The 24326-nt window shown below is 43.0% G+C and overlaps 1 protein-coding gene across 1 annotated transcript; it reads right to left on the bottom strand.

Moving 5' to 3' along the window:
• Positions 1-11615: 11615 nt before the first annotated feature.
• On the bottom strand, positions 11616-24242 carry tars2 (threonyl-tRNA synthetase 2, mitochondrial). Its single transcript, XM_031852991.1, has 18 exons — positions 22141-24242; positions 21345-21520; positions 21143-21257; positions 20495-20616; positions 20205-20313; positions 18633-18697; positions 18448-18526; positions 17649-17795; positions 17437-17535; positions 16672-16841; positions 16352-16514; positions 15776-15913; positions 15217-15294; positions 13124-13224; positions 12406-12507; positions 12227-12299; positions 11975-12089; positions 11616-11855 (listed from the first exon to the last, which is right to left on the bottom strand). The coding sequence occupies exons 1-18, from the start codon at positions 22222-22224 to the stop codon at positions 11713-11715; spliced, it is 2079 nt and encodes a 692-aa protein (XP_031708851.1). The 5' UTR covers positions 22225-24242; the 3' UTR covers positions 11616-11712.
• Positions 24243-24326: the final 84 nt, after the last annotated feature.

Genomic DNA, 24326 nt, shown 5'->3' with positions numbered 1-24326 from the left:
CACACACACACACACACACACACACACACACACACACACACACACACACGCACACACACACACACACCTACCTATATGGGCCCTGACTAAGCTATAATAACTCTCAGAGCCGCTTTCTTAGTTGCAACATAAGAATGCTACATTGTACTAGGTCACACTGATCAGTAGTAATGATCTACTCATTGTCGGAAACAGCCATGAGCTGGCAGCATTTGCAGCAGGGAAGTACAAAGCTTTATGGGCCTACCATTGTGCCAATACAAACACGAATTGTTCTACAACAAAGTGGAAAATGAATGTCGAAAGTGGAAAATAATTTTTGTATTTTGCATAGATGGAATATGGCTGTTGACTCACTGGAAGCATGTAGTTGCCATGCAAAATATATTTTTGAGTGATATAAACATTGCTGTGTTTTCTCATAACTGTTTAATCACATAAGTGCTCGAAAGCAGACATGCTCCACCAGATAAGTACACCCAAAGGACAAGCCACTTCAGAGCTGGAATGATGACTTTGTGTATGTGTGTGTGTGTTTGTTTTTGTGTTTGTGAGTGTGTGTGTGTGGGCTGTGAACTCTTCTTGGTTGCGGTCTGAAGCAGATGTGAAAACTGCCTGATGCCTACTTGTTTACACCATATTTATTTGGTTGTAAGCCACCGACCTTCTCAGTTTGAAACAGAACAAGGCGACCAAAGACAGCCCACAGGGGACAGTGGGTGTGTGTGTTTATGTGGGGGGGTGAAGAGTGACACAGAGGTTGGGAGGAAACAAATACAATTTCTTCATGGGATAAAGAGCTTTACTTGATTTGTGTTGTGTGTCTACTGAAGAAACGTATGGTGCAATGTTAAGTAAGCTTTTATCCAAATAAGAAAAAATGGTTTGAAAAAAATGTCAAAATCAAAATACTTGCACAAAGTTTTACAAATGAAAACAGTATTCCTCGTCTATATATTGAGGTTGTAGGATTTACATTTACTGTTTTCATGCGTAAAAGTGGGTAAGTTGAGAGAAATAGAAAGTGAGTCCCATTTTCTTCTTGCACGATGATACGAGAGTGTGTAAGACAACAAAAGAATGGTTGTTTCATTTTGAAGAGTTTAAGTTCACTAACTTTGTCTAGAATGTGGGTAAAGAAGGTATGATGGACTACTTAGTCTTTCTTTTGACTTTTCTAATATGTGATAATCGTTTATTGTTGTAAACATAAAGGTCTGAACATCACAAATAAAATCTTTCTTAATTGGCTTCACTTTGGACTCTGTTGCATTGTTTAACATGTATGTGCTGCATTCTGGATCTGGTTTATATTAATCATTGGTGGCTGTATGTATGACAAATAACTAAAACAAACATCATCTTCATCAAGAAAAACAAGCAGAGAGAAGATAGAGCTGACATGATCAGTATGAACAAGATAGGATGAAGACAGAGGGAACAGACAGTAAACAGTGCAGGAGAGTAAAAGGGTCCAAAGAAATATGGATAGATTCTGAAAAAAAGGGAGGGAAAGTGAAACTAATGGGATACTAAAAACATTGTTTACTACCAAGGAGATCAGAGCCCGACTCATCAACATAACATTTCCCACCCTGCTGCCACTGAGAAGAGAGGCGAGATGGTGGAAATGTGAGAGAGGCCGATGAGTGGTAGGGAGGGCGGGTACGCAGTGAGTTATGGTCAAACACAGACCCAGGGGTTGAGACGTCCCAGGGCCAAGCTGCTGTTGCTTTTCTTGGACAGGCATCCTAAAACACGGACACAGTGATGGTGAAGGAGATTAGCGACTTCAAAGCCCGCTGCGAGCCAACAACTTAAAACTTAAACCACATTACAGAGCGGGCTTAAGATCTGATCTGTCCAAATAAAAGTTAACGTTAAAGGCGTACCCAGAATGATGAGGGTAGATTCCAGAGGTTAACGCACATGCATAGACACATATAGCAGGGTCGGGTGTGTGTGTGTGTGTGATTAGTGAAATGGATATCTCTGTACTTCTAAGCAGCATGTCTATCAGTAACTACAATTAGCCAGAGGTCATTGCCATGGCCGCCAGTGGTCCGTGACCACTTATAGCCCTCTGCTCCACTCCCCCCTCCCTTCTTTCTTTTCTCTCTTTCTCTGGATCCCTGAGAAGCAATAACTAACGTGTTGGCCTGCCGGCACGCAACACCAACCACAGAATCCTGATGAGCAAAATGTCTGTATCAAGTAGTCATCACAACATACAGATGTATGTGTGTGTCCGGGGAGGTCCGTATGGAGCAGATCTATTATGCGTCTCGAGCGGCTGACTTAAGTAATAGCCCTGCAGATCAGAGTAGCGGGTCCCCGTGGGAGTGATACATCACTCGAAAAACTCCTTGCATGTACACACACCCTGCCTCCAAAAAACACACACACAATCCGGCCTCGAGCCCAGTAAGCCCGCAACCCTTTTACTGTAAAAGTTAATGAGGCCTCCAGGCTTCTTCAGACCAGCAACACGAACAGATCTGGGCTGTGAAGACAGCAGCGAGACAGAGTGACTTAAATAAGTCAAACAGAGGGGATGAGTATGAAGACCCATCTGATGGTTATCATTAACCCTTTTCAGACCACAGGTCCCAGTATTCCCTGTTCAGGTAACAATGTTCAAGACAGGAAAGCTCAGTTTAAACTCACTTACAGACAGCGAGAGGAGTCAGGGCTGAAACATTGTCTTTATGTAAGAGGGAGGAGAGGGTTCATCCATGCAGGTATATGACGATCAGTTTGTCTGATGGTCTACCACTTTGGTCCAGACTGAAATATTTCAACAACTCTGGGATGGATTGGCCCAGACGCACCAAACCGACATCAAAGAACTAGCGGCGACGAAGGCTGACTGTTGCGTCTCCTCACGTCGCTTGTGTCTTGGCCAAAAAGTTGCACTTGAACATCCCGCAAAGATTATAGCCAACCACCAACTAGCAAGTACGTTCTGCACCTGCCTGAGAGGAGATTACTCTCCATACCAGCAGGTATAGCAGTAGTCTGTATTCGTCATTCAAAAAGGGAAACTGGAAGATCTAGGACTGTGGATGTACTGTTGTTACGATGAAACAAAGCAGCTTTTGCCTACCAGTCTCGCTCAACACTTAGCTTCAATCCAGATTGTAATGTTGTTAGTATATTGGATTGATCAGCTGAAAAGCTAATCAGATTGATTTCTCAGGGCAGACTAGTGCCAACGGTGCGGGACATAACTAGGGCCACAGACACTCACCGACTGCCTGACATGGTTCAGGGCCTTAATGGATGAAATTTCTGATTAGACATTAGAGGATGAAGCTAGACGACTTTGGTGATCCCCTGACATTTCCTCTGGCATTTTTTGTTTCAGTGGATTGTCTTTTTTATGTGTTGTCATAATTTTTGGTTCTGACATTCATGGTACCCAGAGGATGGACCCTTTCAGTAATTCCCTGTATTTTGCTCTAGTGCTACCAGCAGGTCAAAATGTTTACTTGTCCGGTGAAATAACTCAAGATCTACTAGAAGGATTGGCACCAATTTTGGTTGTGACATTAATGGCTCCCAGAGGATGAAGCCTAATCATCTTAGTGGTTCCCTGACTTATCATCGAGCAGTATAACATAATCCTCATCTGTAGTCCAGTGCATCAAATGTGCTTTGACTAGTTATTCATCCAGTAGGAATGGGGTTAGGTCAACATGGAAGCAAAACAAAGAACCGAAAAGTTGGAAGCACAAATTTAGGTACTTGTTTATTTTCTCTTTCTGTGTTGTCTGGTTTTGTAAATGTGGCAGCCGTCTGCAGCACATATGAACATGACATGAAAATATGTTAGCTCATGCCACAAATGTCTTCACACTTTGCCTGTGCATGTCAGAAGACTCGCAGATGTAAAAGTATGCTCCAGGATGAAGGCATTAGCAGTTCAACATAAAGCACATGAAGGAGAGAGACTTTAATTTGGACAGTGTGAAATCCAAACATTGAGATAGAGAACGTCATGGATTGATTTCTGTGAAGGCTGCGAACTAAGCGGAGAGTCCTGACCCCAACAGTACAGACGGCCTCAGAAGCCTCGAGTAGAGATGAGAGAGAGACTGACACACGGGGACACAAAGGGAGTGAGAAGAAAGGAAGCAGCAGAAAGGGGATGAAAGGGAATGTGAGAGAAAGAGGTAATGGCAGATTAGACGGGAACTGAGCAAGTGTAAAGGAGAGTGAAAGAGAAAGAACGCAGGAAGGGGGTGCGATTTGTCTGGCTCAGATGAGAGTCAATATTTGCTCCATTCCACCAATACTGTGCCAGGGTCCGGATCAAAGCAGGCATGTGTGCTCTGAAAAGGACGCAGAGAGCCAGAGAAGAAAACGGATAACATCTTTACAGTCCGAGAGGGAACCACAGAGATATTTTTCCACTAAAAGCCTTTTAGTTCTGTGAAACTGTAAGCACGGGCTATTGATGGAGCTCAGAAAAGAAAGATCATTAGTGATGAGAATAAAAATAAAAGGTTCAAAAGTGGTAAAAGACGAAGATAAGAGGATTGACGGGAGTAGCACTCTAATGAGGAGTTACAGTCGTCCCTGGCGAGACAACTCACCGAGCCCTTAGCGTGACTGCAGAGTATAGACTCTTATATTGACTACAGAGGCTCGTCTCATCAAATCAGCGCAGCTTTCCCCATATCTCAAATTATTCTGATTATCGTGATTATTACTGTTAGTGGTAGTAGCACTATTAAAAACGTGAAAATAGATTAAATTCCTTATTTGTAATAAAAGCCTGCTTCTCTCGTTCTATTCACACATTTTTAAGTTAACAAAACTTCTATCCGTCAAGTATGGCACAGTAATCTAAAAGTAATGACAATACATCACTGATGGCTGTCAGATCTGTCATCATCGACCAAGATCTCACAAGTGACAGGAATTTACTATCAGCAGCAGTTAATTGAAATTCAGGCTGTGATACAACACACGGTAGTCGAAAACCGACCGGCCATAAACATACCGAAGCTTTTATTACCCAGCTGCGTCGCTACGCTTTTGAGAGCTCTTGCGGGCTGGTGTGTCTGGTGCCAAACATGGCTGCACTGTGCCAAGCCATATCTTACATGACCGTTCACACACACTAGACACTGTTGTTTTGTTGTTGTTATGTGTACATACGTGGCCCAGTAGCTTCTCTGAATGGGTAACAATTGCTCTTTGTGTGAATAATTGGAACAAGGTTATTTCAGCAGTTTCGTCAGCCAATTAGGGTCCAACTGAGCTGACCTCTCTCTCGCTCTTCCTGTCATGTCCAACACAGACATGCTATTATGCTCACAGTGACAATGTTAACATATAATATTGACTATGTTCACTGTCATTGTTTAGCGTGTTAGCATATTTGCAAATCGATGCAAATACAAAGAACAGCTGAGGCTGATGGGAAAGTCATCAGGTTTTAGATAGCGGGTCATAGAAATAATTACACTTTTGACCTGATGATAGCGTAAAAGGAAAAGTTAGGTGATCTCTCAGGTGAAAGGTTATTCAATTCATCCTTAGGGGGGCATAAACATCTCTACAAAGATTTAACAGCAATATTTCCGATAGTTGTAGAGATATTTCAGTCTGCATCAAAGTGTTGGACAGACAGACATTACCGTCTACAGAGCTATGCCACTAGCATGATTTAAAAAGTCTTAGCATGAGCAAAAAATGATCCAAGGGCCTGTTAAACATCTTAAAATGCTATTATTCACGCTCAATATTAATCAGTTTAAAAAGACAAACTACCAAAGCCTCAAGAATTATTCAAAAAGGTTATTTCCTGCATATTTATTTATGTATACAAACCCTTTCCAGATTAACCCGCTGTGGGAGCTCCAGGGCAGAAATGTACCAATCAACAGTTGTGTGAAGGGGCCCGAATCTCACAACAAAGACCCAAGAGTGAATAATAATGCAGGACTCTGAGAGAGGCCCCTATCAGTTCAGTTGATACTGAGTCTGAATGTTGCATATTCCCACACAAATTAGCATTTTATCAAAAAAACAAATGACAACTGAAACAAGGTGAATGTGGAGAGCACAGGGAGCCTCGGTATTTGGGGCCCTGCGGCAGTGGACTGGCCTGCTGGAATTGTAATCCAACCTCAATAGAAACAATTCTCCCTAAATATTATCTGAGGTCTGAATACTAGGTGAAACATAGACAAAAAAAAATCTCTCTCAAAGTGTATACATTAAAATACTGTTTAAAGGAATAGCTAAACGTTTTGGGAAATACGCTTATTTGCTTTCTTGACGAAAGTCAGATGAGAAGCTCGACACCTCCCTCATGTCTCTAACAACCCGCGGTGAAACTTGTCATTTTGACGCTTTGGTATTTGGTTGAATTAATCAGAGAAAATATGTCTAGTGAGCATTAGATGTGCAGGAAAGCAGGTTTATCACTTTTGGACAAAGCCAGGCTAGCTGTTTCCCCCTGTTTCCAGTCCTTATGCTAAGCTAAGCTAACCGGCTGCTTGCTATAGATTTAATGGAGAGATGTGAGAGTGGTAACAATACTCTACACAACTACATCTAAATCTCGGGAAGAAAGCGAATAAGCATATTTTCCTAAATGTTGGACTATTCCTTTAATTTACAACGCCTTTAGATTTAGTTACATCACATTTAAAATAAGAAATCATCTTGTGTATCTTTATGTAATCCATCTGCAACATTTCAAAGATCTACGTCAAGGACTTGGCCGTGTACTCCAGCACCCCCTCCCCTCCTTTAGCCTTCTGTGAACTGACCGGTGTGTCTCTCCTTCTCTCGGCCAGGTTTAGGTTTCAGTATCCTCCACAACAAGCAGGAATCCTGGAAACAACCTGAGGTCAACGTCTGAGGTCAGCCTCTCCTCCTCTTACTCCCCAAGGCTTCACTGGTCTCTGCTCAACATACCGAGATGAGGAAAGGGATTGAAAGTCTAATAAACATCCACTAAATATACTGCATGCGTAGCAGATCATGTGGGGCTGAACTTCTGAATCAACACCTTCTACTCTGGCTTCGATTACAGCTGTAGCATACTGGGAAAAGAAACAATTAATCAACTTCCTACCATAAATGTTATCTTTAATGACTTCTAGTTTGCAAATAATCGAATTCAACCAAATTTTTTTCCATGATGGTGCAGTGATAAACTACTTTCCAGTAAATATCACATCATTTTGATTTCCCTCGAATCCTAAAAGTTCTCTTCCAGCTATCAGTTTTCAATTTTAAGTCGTTAACGTTCATCTGGATGTACGTCCCACCCTCAGGTTTTCTGTCAGCCCCGTGACTTCTTGAGTCTGCCTTGGTTCTTTTGCGTCGTGTGAGTTTCAAACAACGCAAGCAGCGGTGTGGTATATCAGAGCATGGGCGTCTTCCACATGGGTTGGCACAAAGTCATGCCAGCAAATTCAAAACTGATGCTTGCCTCCCTTCTCCTCCCCTTCTCCTTCTCCTCCTCCTCCTCCTCCTCCTCCTCCTCATGTAAGAATTTACAGTGATTTGCTGCGGGAGGAGAACGGCAACTGTAAATATTTGTGAATTTACAGAGGGGTTTGTTTTATTCTTCTCGCTTACTAAACTGGCCTGAGCGTCAACATGACCTCTGACCTTCCCCTGAACCCATAAACTCCTCCTTCCTGAGAGCGATTCAACAGGTTGGATAGAACAATAAACCAATGCCTTATTTGCACAGACTTTCTTTCTCTCGCCTCTGTCTGCTCCCTCTTCTCTCTAGGTGTCCCACTCTGAAGAGAGCAAGATCAGGTCATCAGTGTGTTGAGCATAGCAGACATACTTGGGAGCAGACTGAGGCCAGGCCGAGACTGTACACTACTGTGCTGGGTTGTGAGCTATCTGTGTGTCTTTGTAAAGGTGACTTCCCCGACCTGGCTCAGTCACCAGCTCAGTGTGGGTGTGCGTGCGTGCAGGAGCATCTATTACCTTTAAATATATCTAAAGCCAAGTGCAAGCACACGCCTAAATCTAAGGCGCACAGCGGGGGATTAAAGTGGAGACCGTCTGACGGGTTGAGAGAGCAGCCAGATCAAATAAGGAGCAACATATCCCAAAAAGTTTTTTTTCTATAAACTGTGGGTTGAGACTTAGCTGAGCAGAGTTACTGGACCCAGAACAGTGAGGGCAAAGGAAAGGAGAGACCGAGAGGGAGTTGGCGAGAGGGAATGAGAGCTGAGCCTGCTAGGCCAGGCAGTGTGGGTGGGCTGAGGTTTTGGGGTTTAACAAGAAAGCTTTCCAACAACTTCATTCCGCTATTTTACATTTTTTGCTTGATTGTTGCTTGGCTGTAAACAAGCAGATGAGTCCCCTCCCAGCTGCATTGAACTGAGGTTTTAAGTGTGTGCTAGCGCTGCACTGCTGTCATATATTTGCCTGAAAAACATTTACCTCCGGCACACCTGTTGAACCGAGTAAACAGTCCAAATAATCAAGTGATATTCCCTCGAGTGGTAATTTACAAGGCCCTATTCGAACATTACCGACTTAAACACACACACTATATCTATACCTCCAAATCAGTGTGTGTGTGTGTGTGTGTGTGTGTGTGTGTGTTGAGAAGAGGTCAGCGGTCACTGTTTGGCTCTGAGTCCCACAGACCTCCTGTTATTGTTTTCAGTGGCTTCACTTTTAAGGCCGCCTTGGCAGTGATCACATTTCTCTCTCCCTGCTCACACACTCTCTTTCTTTCTTGTCCCTACGCTAAAACACACACACACACACACACACACACACACACACACAGAGGGGTTATTTATAACGGGGTGGAAGGGGAAGGCAGCCTGGCCTCACAGGGCCTATTTTGGGAGGTTCAGCCTTCAATCAGTCAGGCTGACAGTTTCTCAGTGATACCAGGAGAACAATACAGAGCAGCCCGTTTATCTTCCTCTGGCCAGCCTGTCAGGCTCTGCCTCCCTGCCTGGGTCACTGTCACCCTGCCTCCCTCCAGGAAAACTGGACTTCCAGGACAACAGTCATCTCAAAATCTGTCACTTTATAACCGCAGTTAGGCTCCCAAAAAGCTCCTCTATTAATACTTTCTCCACCCGCTGTCATTGTAGCAAACGGGTAAATCTCCTTGGCTTCAAATCTTATATTTCTCTATAACACAAATATTCATGACTAAATACGGAGAAACAAAACATAAAAAACATCTTCAGACATAATTTTATAAAGACTATTTTGATGATCAAATAGATGTTTTAGTCATTTGTTTTGATGGTTTTAAAGTCTCAAATGTGATGATTCGATGCATTTCTTTGTCACAAATTATAGTACTCTGAATATCTTTTGGTTTTGGACTATTGTTCGGACAAAACAGCACATTTGAAGACGCCAACTTGGGCTGTGGGAAATTATACACAGCACTGATTTTCTGACATTTTATAGGAAAAACAATTAACTGAGAAAAGATAACTCGGTGATGAAAATAATCGTTAGTTGCAGCCCTGGTTGACAGTGACCAGACAACCAACCATCTGCCATCAAACTCTGATTCAAATGTTGCCAAATCCTGATTGGTGCACGCAAGCAAGGGACATCAACTTTCCCCAGTGAAAAGACCACGAAGAAATAGAAAAACAAAGATTTTCTCATGTGAAATAATAAAACAGTTGAGAGTTCACCATAAAATAGTGTGCTCATGTAGAACTCCATCACTCAAAGTAAGAAGCTGATGGAGAAAATACATTTTTAGGGCTTTCAACTTTTAAGAGATGGACAGTTCTTTATGGTTTTCCCATGAAGACTTTGCTCTTACGTATATTAAACGTCTGTAGATATCCATCTCTGTCTCCCTGAATGAACTATCATTACTGTCTCACAATACACTGTACTCAAAAGGTTTTCTTCTTTACTGCAGCCCCCCCCCCCCCCAAAGGGGTTTGATAAACCCCTTTAGCTAAAAATAATTTCCTATGAACTCTGAGTGACTCCACCAGTTGAATGAAGGATTGCTTTGGGTGTGTGTGCATGTGTGTGTGCACAAAGCACAGATAGTATGGGCAGAGGGTGGGAGCAGTGAGATTTTGTTATCTACAAAGTTAAGACTTCAGTGTTTACTGGAGCTAATGGTTTGTGTCATCACTACCCAACTACTGTGCAATGCTGGCCGGTAGCTGTGCCGTATTTTATCTTCCCATTTAGCACAAAGCCAACAGCAGGGAGTACTATAAATACACATCTTGATATAGTATGATATCAAGAATAAATCTGTGAGAAAGAACTTAAAGGGTCAATTCACCCAAATTCCAACAATATTTTCTTTCTTACCCCTCGTGGTATTCAGCCATATTTGGTTTTGCCTGCATGTGTTTGAGTTATGAATGTTGTGAGAGAAATATCTCAATGGATTATCATTACATTTGGTACAAACATTCATGTACTCTCAGGATGAATTGTAACAACTCATGAAGTTAAAATTTCAATTTGCCAAATACTTCATAACCAAATACCTGCAAAACTAATGATTCTCATCAGAGTTCAGCACTTGCAAATATTAGCATGCTAACACGCTAAACTAAGAAGGCATCAACATGTTAGCATTTATCTCAAAGCGCCGCTGTGCCTGCTAGCATTTAATTGCCGTGAGCGCCCCAAACCTAACATTTCATTCACATCCATTCAATTTGGGTGCCAGCAGAAACCTCAAATGGCCATTTAAAAACCTCATAAAAACCAAAAATATCTACAAATATGCTACAAAATGATTTTTTTAAGGGTGAACTGACCCTTTAAGACCATACTGTTGCATCTCAGGTCTTCTGATGGGCGCCTGCGATTCCCCCACTTAGCATAAATAGCAGCAACAGACTGTAAAGAAATAGAGGATTTAGTGGCATTTCTGAATACATACACAAGTACAAACATACAATGACCATAACTTCTGTTTTATACATGGACATCCCTGTTTTAGTCCAATCTAGAGTCAATTAAGACCCTCTTTCAATCTGAGGTGACCTGCGTCTGACTCCCAGCGGAGGCTTGTTCCTGAACCTGGCTCACCTTTCCTCTCTGGCCCACTAAATGATCTCCGGAAGAACCAAACACACAATCTGTTCTACCGGCTTCACAACCAGCTTTGTTGGAGCGGCTGCTTTTGTCCAGTCATCTCAGTTTATTCTCTCCGAGCGGACACCTCCCTCTCTCCCCCCGTGTCACTGTTGTGACTGATGTCTTTTCCATCCTGCTGCCCTCTCTCAATTAAAAAGGAAAAAACGTCCAATCTTTTTGACCTTTACCTTGACTTGGCTGTTTCCACTAAACACACATGAAAACACACAGTCCTGACACCGCTGCTCTCTCTCCTATTTTAGTCAAATCCCCCTCCGTATCCTCCCTTTCTTCCAGTCTCTTAAAGGTATGCCTGGTTTCTAATCTGATATCATGACACAGACGTACGTAAGCGGGAGGTTCGCATATTTAATAGGTTTTAGTGAACAAATTGCAGCCGTCGTGGTGTAATGCTGATATTAGACTGATAGAGATCTTATAATGGCCTTAAAGCGCTTCTGTACTTTTTAGGACACGGATTTAACAGTGGATGCCATTAATGGACAAATCAACAAGTCAGGAATCTTTGATATACTTTTATTACAAATTTTAGCAGCCATCTCTTGAGACAAAGCCACGGTATAACAGCTTGAACATGTAAAACAAACACGTTTTTCATCAGAACTCTTCTAAGTTGCTCCTGGTGTCTCGTAGCCGTGTGAGGGATGTCAGCACCTCCTCTGTCGGCCTTCTCCCCAGCTGCTTACCTCCTCTGCACCGGACATTCACTGTTCCACTCTCGCTCTCCTTGTCCCCCACCACTGGACAAAAAGAAAACGTTGTCATTATCAGCTGTGGTAACTTCAGTAGCAATAAATAAGGTGTTTCAGGCTTCAGTACATTAAGTCGCCACAGTTTTCATCCAAGTATTTATCTTTACCAAATATGTAGTTGTACTGGGCGAGCTGAGCAGAGCGAATCTTCTTATTTAAGGTTGCTCCCTGATCATCATTCAATTCCGCCATGAAGCCAGCTTCACAGAACTGCTGGACCACCTTAACAGAAGAGAGGCACTTCTATTAAGACTGTATCTGGACTGTAACTTACAGTTACAAGCAAATTAATAATGACAGAAAGAACCGCACACATGGTCTGCTGATGTACCAGAAGCACATCTTCATCGGACACTGACCTGTTTGCTGTATGACTCACTGTTGCCCCCCACAGGAATTACCATGACTTGCGCTGGCGATAGCCACAGCGGCCTGCGTGAGGTAGAAAGAGAGGCGACGCGTTTGGGTACGGCTACTGCATCGTAACAGCCTGACGAAATGCATCGGACTCGACTGTGATTATGTAACATCTTCTCACCATTTCCCTCCAAAGTTTTCAGCCAGTATAGCGATCATCCTCTCCAGTGATCCCAGCACTGCTCTGTGGATCATCACCGGCCTGCGCGACTGTCCGTCCGCACTGAGAAAGACAGAAGACAAAAGGGTTACCATTAGAGTGAGTGTCGGGTGACAGGACAGTATATAATAGATAGATACTGGATTTGCATTAGTTTGCAGCACAACCTCAAAGTGACCATTAGACTGTTGCACTTAGCAAACAAACAACAAATGGTTAAATCACATTTGTTGCAAATCACTTGGCAATCTTGTTTTTATGTGTGATTTCTTTGCATCAATGCGATAAAGTATTTTGTAAGTATTTGCTGGATTAACGATGTAGCCATTTTAAATGGCGTATACCGTGATAAATACCATAAAAACCACATTGAGACCATGTGGGAAGTAGGGCACATGCACTATAAGAGGCAGAAAGAGGTTTCACGCAGACACAGGGAGCATGTTGAACTAAAGTGATAAAATAAATAAGAGGACTTGTCTTTCATGATCAAATTAGGTCCCATTAAGTGAGACTTCTGTCACTTTAACGTGATCACTTACAGGACATCACATACAGCATGTGGGGTCATCAAACAGAGAAGAATATGCTCCAGAAATGCCAGTGAGCAGATGTAAATCACTACAGATGCAGGAATGTTTCAGAGATTGCGAGCCAATTGCAGAGATTTATGACTCACCCGACATATTGAAGGTCAAAGCGGATCGGCAGCTGGAAGTCCAACTGGATCGTGGCACACTGGTGTTGTCTGCCAATAGCATCTTTGATCAGAATGTCAATCTATGAAGAAAGGTGTATGAGTGCGTTAGCATGAGGCTTCACTTCTCTATTCGGACACTGCGGGGGACAAACTGCATTTTTGTGGACAGAAATGGAAACAAATGAGTTTCCAGGAGAAGCCGATCGTGCAAATTGTGGCCAACACACCCTAGCTGGATGGCTCTGAGGAATGTTTGTTTGTTACATGGAGCGTGTTACTGTGTATCTAACCCCACCCTGACTTGACCTACCTCCACCCTCTGTGCCTCCACATGAGCTCGATCGTGCAACATCTGCCTGAAGCTGACTCCCTCTTGATGCTTACTGACTTCTTGCACGGGTAAACATTAAAATTAAAAATCGCCTCGAAGAAAACCACGGTCATTCTCAACAACTGTCACACATTTCTGGTTTGGTTGGCAATCGTGCGGTCGAGGACGGTGTGAACTGTAACATGCAATTCTCAAAAATGTCTCTCTGCGGAGCCAGAAGGACAACAGAGACGTCTGTGCTGCTCTCTAATCTGTGAAGAAACACCAATAAACTGATTCTGGAAGAATGCTGTAGATAAATCGACACTATTTTTAAAGTTTCAACAGCTTGGGAAATAGGAATGTGTGTTTTCTTTCCGAGATTGAAGTGAAAACATTGATACCACACTCAAGTTAAAAATGAAGCTACAGCCAGCAGCCAGTTAGTTAGTTAACATTATTAATCTCCGGAGGGAAATTACATAAACCATAGCAGCCAGACTCTGGAGCTCAATCCAGGTCAAAAGTTTTGTTCATTTGAAAAAAAAATTGAACCTAAAAGTTCAAGTTGTGGATTTGAACATTGGAAAATACAGCAATGTATTCACAATAAAAAATAAGTTTTTATTTTTGGGTTGAATATAATTTTGATTCAGTTCTAGAATCTTTTTGAATACATGTTTTTTTTTTTTCATTTTTCACTTTCATATATATTTTGATATTCGAGTTCTTATATTTTTCAGTTTCAGGTTTTATATTTTCAGATTCAAATCCAAATCTTTTTTTCACTTTCAGATCGTTTTTTTCCAGTTCAGACTTTTGACTCTGATCTAACGTGGGGGGCGTGGCATCAACTAGGAGGGGCGTGTCATCATGAGTGAGCATAACAAAGAAGGCTGAGGACCTTCCTCAACCACGTTGCCTTCAAGTAACGTAGGCACAGCGACAATTATGATTCAACACTTTCTATACACCATATTCCCGTGAATGCAGGGGGGGGAAACTCCCCCAGCTATCCTGAAGGAAACTTCGGAGGGAACCAGCTACTGGTTCGATTAGTCTTTCGCCCCTATACCCAGGCCGGACGACCGATTTGCACGTCAGGACCGCTACGGGGACTCCACCAGAGTTTCCTCTGGCTTCGCCCTGCCCAGGCATAGTTCACCATCTTTCGGGTCCTATCGCACACACTCCACCTCCCCGACGGTTCGGGCGAGATGGGCCGTTGGTGTGTCCGACGCCGCGGGGTCAGGATCCCACCTCACCCGGCACGCTGGCCCTCACTTTCATTGCGCCACGGGGTTTGCTTCACCCTCTGATTCGTGCGTGCGTTAAGACTCCTTGGTCCGTGTTTCAAGACGGGTCGGGTGTGTTGCCGACATCCCCGCAGACTCCTGACGCCTTTTACTATAACAAAGATTATAGTGAGACATGAAACTAACAATATGCCGATAAATATATGTTGGAAAACGTTTTATGAATCTATTTAGGAGTAAAAGTGTAACTCAGTTATCTCAGCTAAATGTTTGATTAAATATTATGGCACTTTGACATTCACTGGTCTTGGCCCTCGGCGTCCAGAGATTGCTCTGCCGCTCCGGTGTTCTATAAATAACCGAACGATACAGCTCTCCAAATTTACAAACAGTCCAGGTTTGTGGGAGAGTGCGCTCCGGCGCTCAGAGTATTTATGAACTTTAATAAACAATATTTACGCTTGCGTGTGGAAATCAGTTTCCTGCATGTTTCCCTTCCCACTGACCTTTGGTCCGTAGAAGGCGCCGTCTCCTGGATTCAACTCCCAACGTTCACCAAAGTGCTGCAGACTCCTCTCCAACTGCTGCTCCCACACACACACACACACACACACACACACACACACACACACACACACACACACACACACACACACACACACACACACACACACACACACACTTACTTACTTGCTGTGTGTGTAAGTAGGCATAGTAGATAATGTAAGTACATTATTACAGCCATGTTGGCGGGAGCTTGGTACCATAATGTTCAATTACACTCAATTGAATGAGCTTAAACTGCCGCTGTGCCTATTTAAAAGGTGTCCATGGGGATGTAGAGATGAGGCGGAGCAGATCTCTACTGTAAGGTCCCACTCGTATAGCTGATTGTGGATATCATGACACCATGTCATTTAGTTTACAGATGTTTTTCTGTAGCTGTGATTAACTGGGTCCAGATTACAATCCATACACATTTGTACAACAGCTGGGCCTGCCTAAGACTACATGTGATTTTGGCAAACCACACTTAAGTGTGTGTGTGTGTGTGTGTGCGTTTACCTGCTCAGCATTAACCCACTGTTCAGGCTCCCCGAGGCACGGCTCAGGACGTGTAGACAGGAGGCAGTGGAAGGAAAACCCAAACACTTGATACACACTCCTCACAAAGTCCAAACATGCCACAATCTCTTCTTCCAGCTGGACAGACAGAATGAAAAAAAAAAAGATGGCATTGTATTTACTGTAAAGCCTCCATATATTGAGTCAGTATTTTTGAAGCTAACAGACTGATGATTATCCTGTGACTATGATCTCTGTGAATTAACAGGATGCCAACAGAAAGTCTGCAGGAGCGCAATGAGTATCATGGGAACGTTCCAGAGCACTATGTAGGGGATCATGATTACACAGACTGTAGAGACACCGTGATGCACATATGGAGGTGTAATGTTTGAACGGGACAAAGACCTTCATTCATCCTAACGGTGGCCTCTTGGAATGTCTCGGGAGTTATTTGTACAGCCCATCTAATCACTGTAACGTGGTCCCGCATGTGTCCCACTCACTTTCTACCCCACTTACAGCACCTTCTGCATCTGCATCAAAACAATGTAAGTTAATACGTGTTCTCTGTACCTGCTCAGGTGTGCAAAAGATGTGAGCGTCGTCCTGGCAGAACCTTCGAACGCGAGTGAGACCTCCCAGCGCTCCGGAGAGCTCATTGCGATGCAGCGCCCCGAAGTCGGCCCATCGCAGAGGAAGCTCTCTCCACGAGCGGACACGCTGCTCGAACATAAGACTAAACGCGAGAGAGGAGAGTGAGGTTAGGGTTAAGGTTCGGGCTGGGGTCAGGCATTTAGCTGTGATGGTTAAGGTAGGGGGGTAGGGAACGCGTTATGTCAAACAGTTTCCTGACAAAGACACAAGTACAAGGTTGTGTGCGTGTGTGTGTTCACCAGTGTGCAGGACAGTTCATGGGTTTGAGAGCGTAGGTCTGAGAGCCCTCCGATGTCACAGTGAACATGTTCTCGCTGTAGTGCTCCCAGTGACCCGAGCGCTCCCATAATGCAGTGCTGTACAAAGTCGGGGTCACGACCTCGTTGAATCCTCGCCTTCGGTACTCACCCTGCAAGACGTCAGGAAGGAAGGATGTGTGTGACAACGAGTGCAGGACGGGGGCAGACAACAGTGCAATAATTGAAGGCTAATAAGAGCAATGTCCTGATGTGAACATGCGTGTCCCCCGGGATACAATCACACAGCATCATTTATTGTGATGTTAATTATTAGGTTTGCATAATCAAATTAAGACGTGTGGGGTAATTCAGTTTTAGTTGCACAAGCAGTGCTGAACAGGGTTGTAAAGGTTCATTTCATTGTAAGTGGCTGCAGATCCAATGTGGCAGAAGGAAAATACAGAATACCAAAGTCATTGTATTGTAACTTTATATAACTGAAATCTGCGTTCATCCTTTCGCACCGAAGCTAAGCAATAGCTTGTTGAGTTTGAGGGTTCTCTGACATTGTAATGAAACTTGGGAGTGTCTTCAGTCATTAATCAGGCTGTGAACTGTATCATGTGAATGGGAATATGAATGGAAAAGTTCCGTCACTGAAAACTTGGAAGTTACAAAGTTCTCTTATTAAATGCCCTAATATAGAATAAAGACTACAGTCAGATTACTGTAGGGAATTCACACAGAGTCAGTGACTGTGTTCACCTTAATGAAGTCGGTGAGGCTGTTGTAGATGTAGGCTCCTTTAGGCAGGAAAAAGCAGCTTCCTGGACTCACGTCATTAAAGAAGAAGAGCTCCTGGTCCTACATAACAACATGAACACATGGCATTTATGATCAGAAAACAACTCTTTAACCATTTGCTTCTTTAGGTGATCTCATTTATTGCACCTCTCCTAATCTAGATTCCTTCTTACTGTCCCGATGCGTCTGTGGTCCCTCCTCCTCGCCTCCTCCTGCTCCCTCTCCCACTCCTCTTTGTCCTTCTCTCCTGGAAAGGCCACACCCAGAAGACGCATCAAACCCGACGACTCCGTCTGATTGGCCAAGGTCACGGGCGACAGCTGGGATGTTAAAGAAGCGCAGTGAGGAGAGGTTGGGGAGAAGAGAGGGGGAGAGAAAAATCAGCCGACAAAAAGAGAAAGGGAGAGTGAGGGTCAGCCAGAAGAGGAAGGGTGAACCGATGAGAGCGACAGCTCGTCTGATGGACGGCAATGTGTTTGTAAAGGCCGAGAACAGGAAACAAACACAACATCCTGCTGCTAATATTTCCAGCCTGGCTGCTATGGAAATCCAGTCTGCCCAGTGGCAGCCCAGTACGGAAACTCCTCCCTCTTCCTCGATCAATAAAGACGAGGAAGTTTCCATTGACCCGGACTGTGCTATTTAGGTCCAAATAAAACATTCCTTTACAGATTAGATGAGGTTAATTAAGCCACCATCTTGAATGATCCTGTGTGAAATTAAAATTCTTAAAGATAATGTTTGAACCTCTTTAACAAAAAGTAATATTAAGCAGAAAAATAGAGGTAGAGCTCTGCTAGAGGAAACCTTGATGAGCTTTCAGGGGACTGGCGTAATTCCTAAGATGAACTTTGATAAAATGACTAATGTACAAGGCAAATTTAGGAAACAAAAGGAGGGAACTGAAAGAGTGAGAGTACATACAATCCCAAAAAGGCAAGCAGAGGACAGGACAGTTACACCAACACACACCTGGAGCGTCTTGAAGACCTTGAGGAAGCCAGTGTGTGGGAGGAGGGGGCCGTCGCAGACCCCTATGCTGTCTCCACACCTGAGTCACACAGAGAGGATGAAACAGGTTTCATTTTGGGTGAGATTTTATAAGATACTGCAGGTCAGTCAACACATCAGGTGTGTGTGTGTGTGTGTATTAATACCTGTACACTGTGACGGAGGGGCCGTTCATCTGCTCCTCAACGAGCTGCAGTCTCAGCTTGTTGTTCTATAAGAGGTACAACCCACAAAACACACACCACAGTTTATCACAGTTTAATATGGACAGGAGGACAATAGGAAGGGGCCTGACCTCACAAAGGGAACACTGGGACATTAGAAAATATCAGCAGCACACCATTAACAGGAGCCCATCCTACACAGTGAGTAACTTATATAAACACTCAGTTACACAACCTGCAGCAGGTACAGAGCAATTTAGCATTGAAGAATGATGGTCTGCAATTACATATGGCACCAGAGCACAAAGATCTTTCATAACATATTGTTCTGCTAATTCTTAGTCTCATTGTGAGTATTGTGCCCAGGTACAATCAATTCATGAAGACATGTGATTGCAGGAAGGCAAAGGTGTAATAACTAACATGTATACAGCTGCACATTTAGTTTTGCCAGTTCCAGGGACCTGGTTTAGTCCTTAACCCGTGTCTAGACTGCAAACGTCACAAAAGCATCAACACAACACTGAAGTCTAAACCTGTTTCAATCCTAAAATGTCAAAGGATCTGTGGAGTGTGCGGTTGTCCTCCGATATGTGCGAGTATTCATCACCTATTTATCGATTACACTGATGCATACGATTCATCCATAATTTCACTCTAAACCTCCCGCGAAGTTGCCTATTTTCATATTTACCCTTCATTACATAGCCATAGGGGGACGTCACGGTTTACAAAAGCAATGTTTGTCTGATTAAAAACGTGATTTAAAAACGCTTTACACATCAAATACAGAATCAGTAAATAAACATGCCATTGGAAACAATAAAATCAAAGGTCAGATAATTAAATTAATACAGATAATATAATAAAAGTTTAATAATCAAAATGATAAAATAATGACAAAACCTTAAAATATGTAGCGCATAGTAGTAATGTTGTAAAGTAGTAGTGTTTGATTGGGCATTAACCTCGCCGTTACGCACATATTGTCGAAAAACATTAACTTGAAGCGTAAAGAAAGGATTCAGGACGCGGTTACGTCAGATAGACGCAGCTGAGACGAGAGTCTGCAGCCGGTGTCGACAGCTGTACAGATTAACGTTCGAGCGAATCAGTTTGAGTTAGAAGTGCAAGTGGAAAAAACGCATCTGATACGCTTGCAGGGTTCGATACAACAACAAATCAAACTGTCAGAAATCTTGCCCTACCTGTTTATCTACATCATTTCTCCCCCCCCCCCCTCCTATCTTCACCCGGGCTCCAAGGCCGCTACACTAGACTCCCTGTCTCAGTGACGTGAACAACATATGGGGCGACTGTGGCTAAGTGGATAGCAGGGCCGTCTTTCAATCAAAGGGTCGGCGGTTCAATCCCCGGCAGGATAAAAGCATCTGCTAAATGACTGTAATGACAATGATACGGGCCAATATCACAGTATGAATGCGAATATACATGGATACATTTCGAATTATGGATGTGATTGATTTTACACAAATATACTTCAAGACACAAATACATTTTTCTCCCACACTGTAAAACACTGGTATATCTGACCTGGAAGAGCTCTCGGACCTCTTCTGTATTCAGCTCCAGTCTGGACAGAGGAAGCTTGAGGGCTGCAGCCTGTTTACATCTCTCCTCCACGTCACTCAGAGACAAGGCACTGTGTGTGTGTGTGTGTGTGGAGAGGACAGAGTAGAGGTCATTACAGAAGCACTGAATAATGTAGTCAACAATCTTAAGAGTACTGCTGATTAAACACAGACGGCAGGGGAGGGAGGCCAAACATTAATACAGAAATACTCTGGAGTTCTGCATCAGAGATAGTGACGTGAATACCTCACCTGTTATGTAGTAGATGGTCACAGTAAAGCCCGAGCTCCGACGCTCCTTCTCTGCAAACCTCGGCGCCAAATGTCTTCTCCAACACTCCACCCAGGATGCACGCTCCGGTCCTCCATGCTGCCTAAGACGGGGAAGGTGGAACAGTGTAGGTGTAGAGATTAATTTATTTATTTGACGCGGACAGTGCTCAGCTTCTTAGCTGTACCAGAGTTAGCTTTAAGCTAATTAACAACTGTAGCTCCTGGGCAGGAGACGGAATAACATCGCCGTTGAGAATATAAACACTGTCGTAAAAAAACACAATTACAAGACATCATTATTCTGTACAAGAACAACATCAGCAGCAACACCAAGGTTCCACAACATTCACATACATCGAGTGTTCTGATGTGACTTTCTGTTGTAAGTCTATATATAATCTCTTGGTGAAATGTTTTGTCTTTTACCGACTTGTGTTTCATTCGACCAATAATTCCTTTGCTGACCGCAGGATGTTTTCCATTGAAGTCAAGAAAGACGCTTTTTTAGGATATTTAGATCCACCTTAAAGGTAATGTGACATAGAAGGCACGCGCAACCAGGGTGTACTACAAACAAATGAAAGAAACGGAAAAGCATTGTATGAAAAAGAAAAAAGATGGGATTACCTGTCTGCCCTCATCTGTGTCAAACCCCAGAAGTTGTAGTTCGCAGTCTGCCTCTAGAGGCCGTCCAAGCTCCCACAGCTCCCCATTCACCTTACTGACCAGCGCTCCTTTCACACTGCAAGCAGAGATGCAATAACCCTAAAATATCACTTCAGTAAGAGCAAACACAACAAGAGAACACATTTCTGTAAAATGCATTTACCGGACACTCTGAGCAACAAAGAGAGGCGTGGTGACACCAGCTGTTCCCTTTACTGTCCGGCCGTCAGCCAGCCGGATACTGAGCCGAGATTCGGAAGCTTCAGCTCTCCTCTCGTTGCCTCGTTTATCCCTGAGGGACTCAAAGAGTCGCAGACGCTCAGATGAAGCTGTGCACACCTACAGAGGGCAGGAAAGATGTAGATCAGAATCAAAAGAGGTGAGAGGATATCCAACAGCTCCACACCCAGTACAGCCTCCAAAATAACCATGAAGTTAAATAAACACCTCTCTAAACAAACTGAACATTATGACTTTCATGAAGCTCGGTTATAGTAGTTTTAACTAGGTGTACATAATAAACTGGTAACAGTGTGTGTTGATACAACAATATCAATATTGTGATGAAAGAGTGTGATTAAGCTTCAGTGTTGTCTCCTCCTCGGCATAATGGCTGCGTTACAATGAAGTGGATGACAAAATAAATACATAAAATGCCTTAAACAAACATTAGTAATTTTCTTTAGAGTAACTTTACTACCAACAACATATTACTACTTTACTTTTTTAGGAAACCACTTTGGTACCAAATGAGAGAGGGAGAGCAAGTAGAGAGTTTAGTGGGGTCACCCATATAAAACACTGTACTGTTTATAAACTACATCACAGGTATATCCAAAACAAAGTACCAAACCATGTCCTATTAGCCTAGACCTCTTAACCCTGACAGAGCACAGACTGTCCTGTTAGCTAACGTTAGCTGGAGTTACTGTAATGCAGTAATAACAAGCCTCGCGCACCTTGCTGTACCTCCTGTGCGCGCGAAGTGTCGCACGAGCTGCCGGCCGACAGATAACCAGCCGAAACAGCTGCGTCACCGCCATCCTAAAACACACACCTGCCTAAACACCCGCGCTCATTTCCCCCCCCCACATATCCCACATTGCTGTCACCCTTCTCTGCGAGCGGCCATAACACCGGAAGCACACATTAAGGACGGCAGCGGTGACGTCGCCCGCGTAAAACACATGACGCTATTGTGAAGCAGCGTGCGCGCACCCAGGCATCCACGCTGGAGCGCGCCAATACAAGGAGTTAAACATACGGGACATCTGCATGTTTTTTTGGAGGGCTAATAGATCGATGTTAACACCTAAAGCCATGCACATGTAGATCAGGTACTTTGACAGGATTGAATTATGACATTATACCTCAACACGGCCTGTGCACAACACAAGAGCACCAACAACCGCATACAGCTACACTGCGCCTGTAGTCCAGTGGTTCTCTAGTATGCAACCCAAAGTATTCTCACACAGACCTACAGCATGACGTCAGACTACAAGAATGGACAGAGCAATGTGCGCCATTATGGAGATGCGCACCTCGCATTGAGAGCCGTCTGCTTTAGACTACAGCTGCATTTAAAGCCTGTCGGTTTAGTGCCCGAGAGCATTGGTGTCTTTGAGATTAGTAGGTAAATTGAGAAAAAAAATCTAACTAATATATTACATATTTGAGGGTAACATTTTTAAATAGTTAAATATGTAATATAGTAAGTTAGAACCATCTTCACCATAGCTACTGTTCAAATTATTTCCTTAAAGTCTTCCTCGGAGAAACTATTGCAACAAAGTTTTGAAATAATAAACATCTGAAGGCCTCGTTGGATATTTTTTAACAAGTAATAACTGTGAGGGGGAGCCAGTTTAAACAAGTTAGTGAACTCCGTTAATTCTGACCAGGGACGAGAACGTATTTTGATTGTCACCATTCTCAGAAGTATAAGTACTACTGTAAGAGTAGTACTCCAGTGACAGTAGTACTGTAGTTACAGTAGTACATTAGGAGACACTGGTTCGACGTAAGACAGAGGAGCTGAAGTACCGCTGAACTGCCACTTGGGGGAGCTACAGCACTTTCAAAGCGCGTGTACTTCACCTACATAGCAAATAGTGTATTATTATTTTTAAATACTTTGAAGCACCTGGTTTAAATACTGTGCATTCAGACAGCTCTAAATAAGTCTAAAAACGTGACTAACTGGCCCCATCTAGACCTCCTGTGGTTGAACCCAATCACTGATGAAGCCTATATGGATACATAAATATGGGACCACCTTAAGGATTTGCTATTATTTCACTATATCTTAAATATACTGGAAAGCACACAAGTGCTACACGTTTACGAGCAAGAGACCTGCTGTCAGTCAGATGACCTAAAAAGGAGAGCTGCTGGTTTTGCCTGATGTATCTGTATTTAACATTAAGGACCTAACTTGGCTGTTAACATATTAATGACCTTAACATTTCGCATTTTTTACTGTTATCTGTAGAATAATGGCACAGAGGCCATAATGTATATGAATGCATTTAGTTATTTCATCCTTACATATTAACTCAATTTAAAAAAAAGGTTATGATTTACTAATAAGTGTAGTTGCTTCGTGTTATTCTGTTAATGTTGTGACTGAGTCATGAAACGATGTCACAATGTATTCAGTGAATTCAGTAAATGCGTTCCATGTACTGTGATGTTCAATAAAATGTAAATAAAGATGTAAAGCTGACATCAGTGTCACAAAGTTCCTAAATGGCATTTCTAAAATGTGGCTTTCCAACAACAGTGTGCATCGTAGTGTGCAAATGTTTAGCAACAATCAAAAACAAAAAAAGAAACGGTCCGTCTTCTCGAGGAGGTAATAAGAGAAAAGTTTGCGAAGCGGTCTTTGCAAGCGGAGAAAAAGTCATGGAAAACAGCAGATCTCCATTATTAAATGAAGACAGAGCACCGACTGCTTACAGTCAACGGGGCAACAACAAGCAAAATGTCAGATATACTAAAGTATGTGAGGAAAATGGCTGCAAGTCACTCCTTTGGACTAAAGATTGTAGTCTTGTGATCTGTAATATGCTTTGTGTAAAAACAAAAAAACAAAATAAAATATGAAGATGTACTCGGGTCTTAAAGTATGCATATATTCACT

The sequence above is a fragment of the Anarrhichthys ocellatus genome, unplaced genomic scaffold (assembly GCF_004355925.1).
Source record: "Anarrhichthys ocellatus isolate YVR2014 unplaced genomic scaffold, GSC_Weel_1.0 scaffold13, whole genome shotgun sequence".
Classification (NCBI taxonomy): Eukaryota; Metazoa; Chordata; class Actinopteri; order Perciformes; family Anarhichadidae; genus Anarrhichthys; species Anarrhichthys ocellatus.
The sequence above is the reverse complement of the archived record's forward strand: the minus strand, read 5'-3'. Positions and strand labels throughout refer to the sequence as shown.

Excerpts from the sequence above, each read along its gene's own strand:
- tars2 (XM_031852991.1), bottom strand. The coding sequence starts at position 22,224 with ATGGCGGTGACGCAGCTGTTTCGGCTGGTTATCTGTCGGCCGGCAGCT. Across the intron at positions 16,842-17,436 it reads GCCTCACCGACTTCATTAAG|GGTGAGTACCGAAGGCGAGG; the intron begins GTGAACACAGTC and ends GACGTCTTGCAG. Across the intron at positions 12,300-12,405 it reads GAAAACTTTGGAGGGAAATG|GCCGCTGTGGCTATCGCCAG; the intron begins GTGAGAAGATGT and ends TACCTCACGCAG.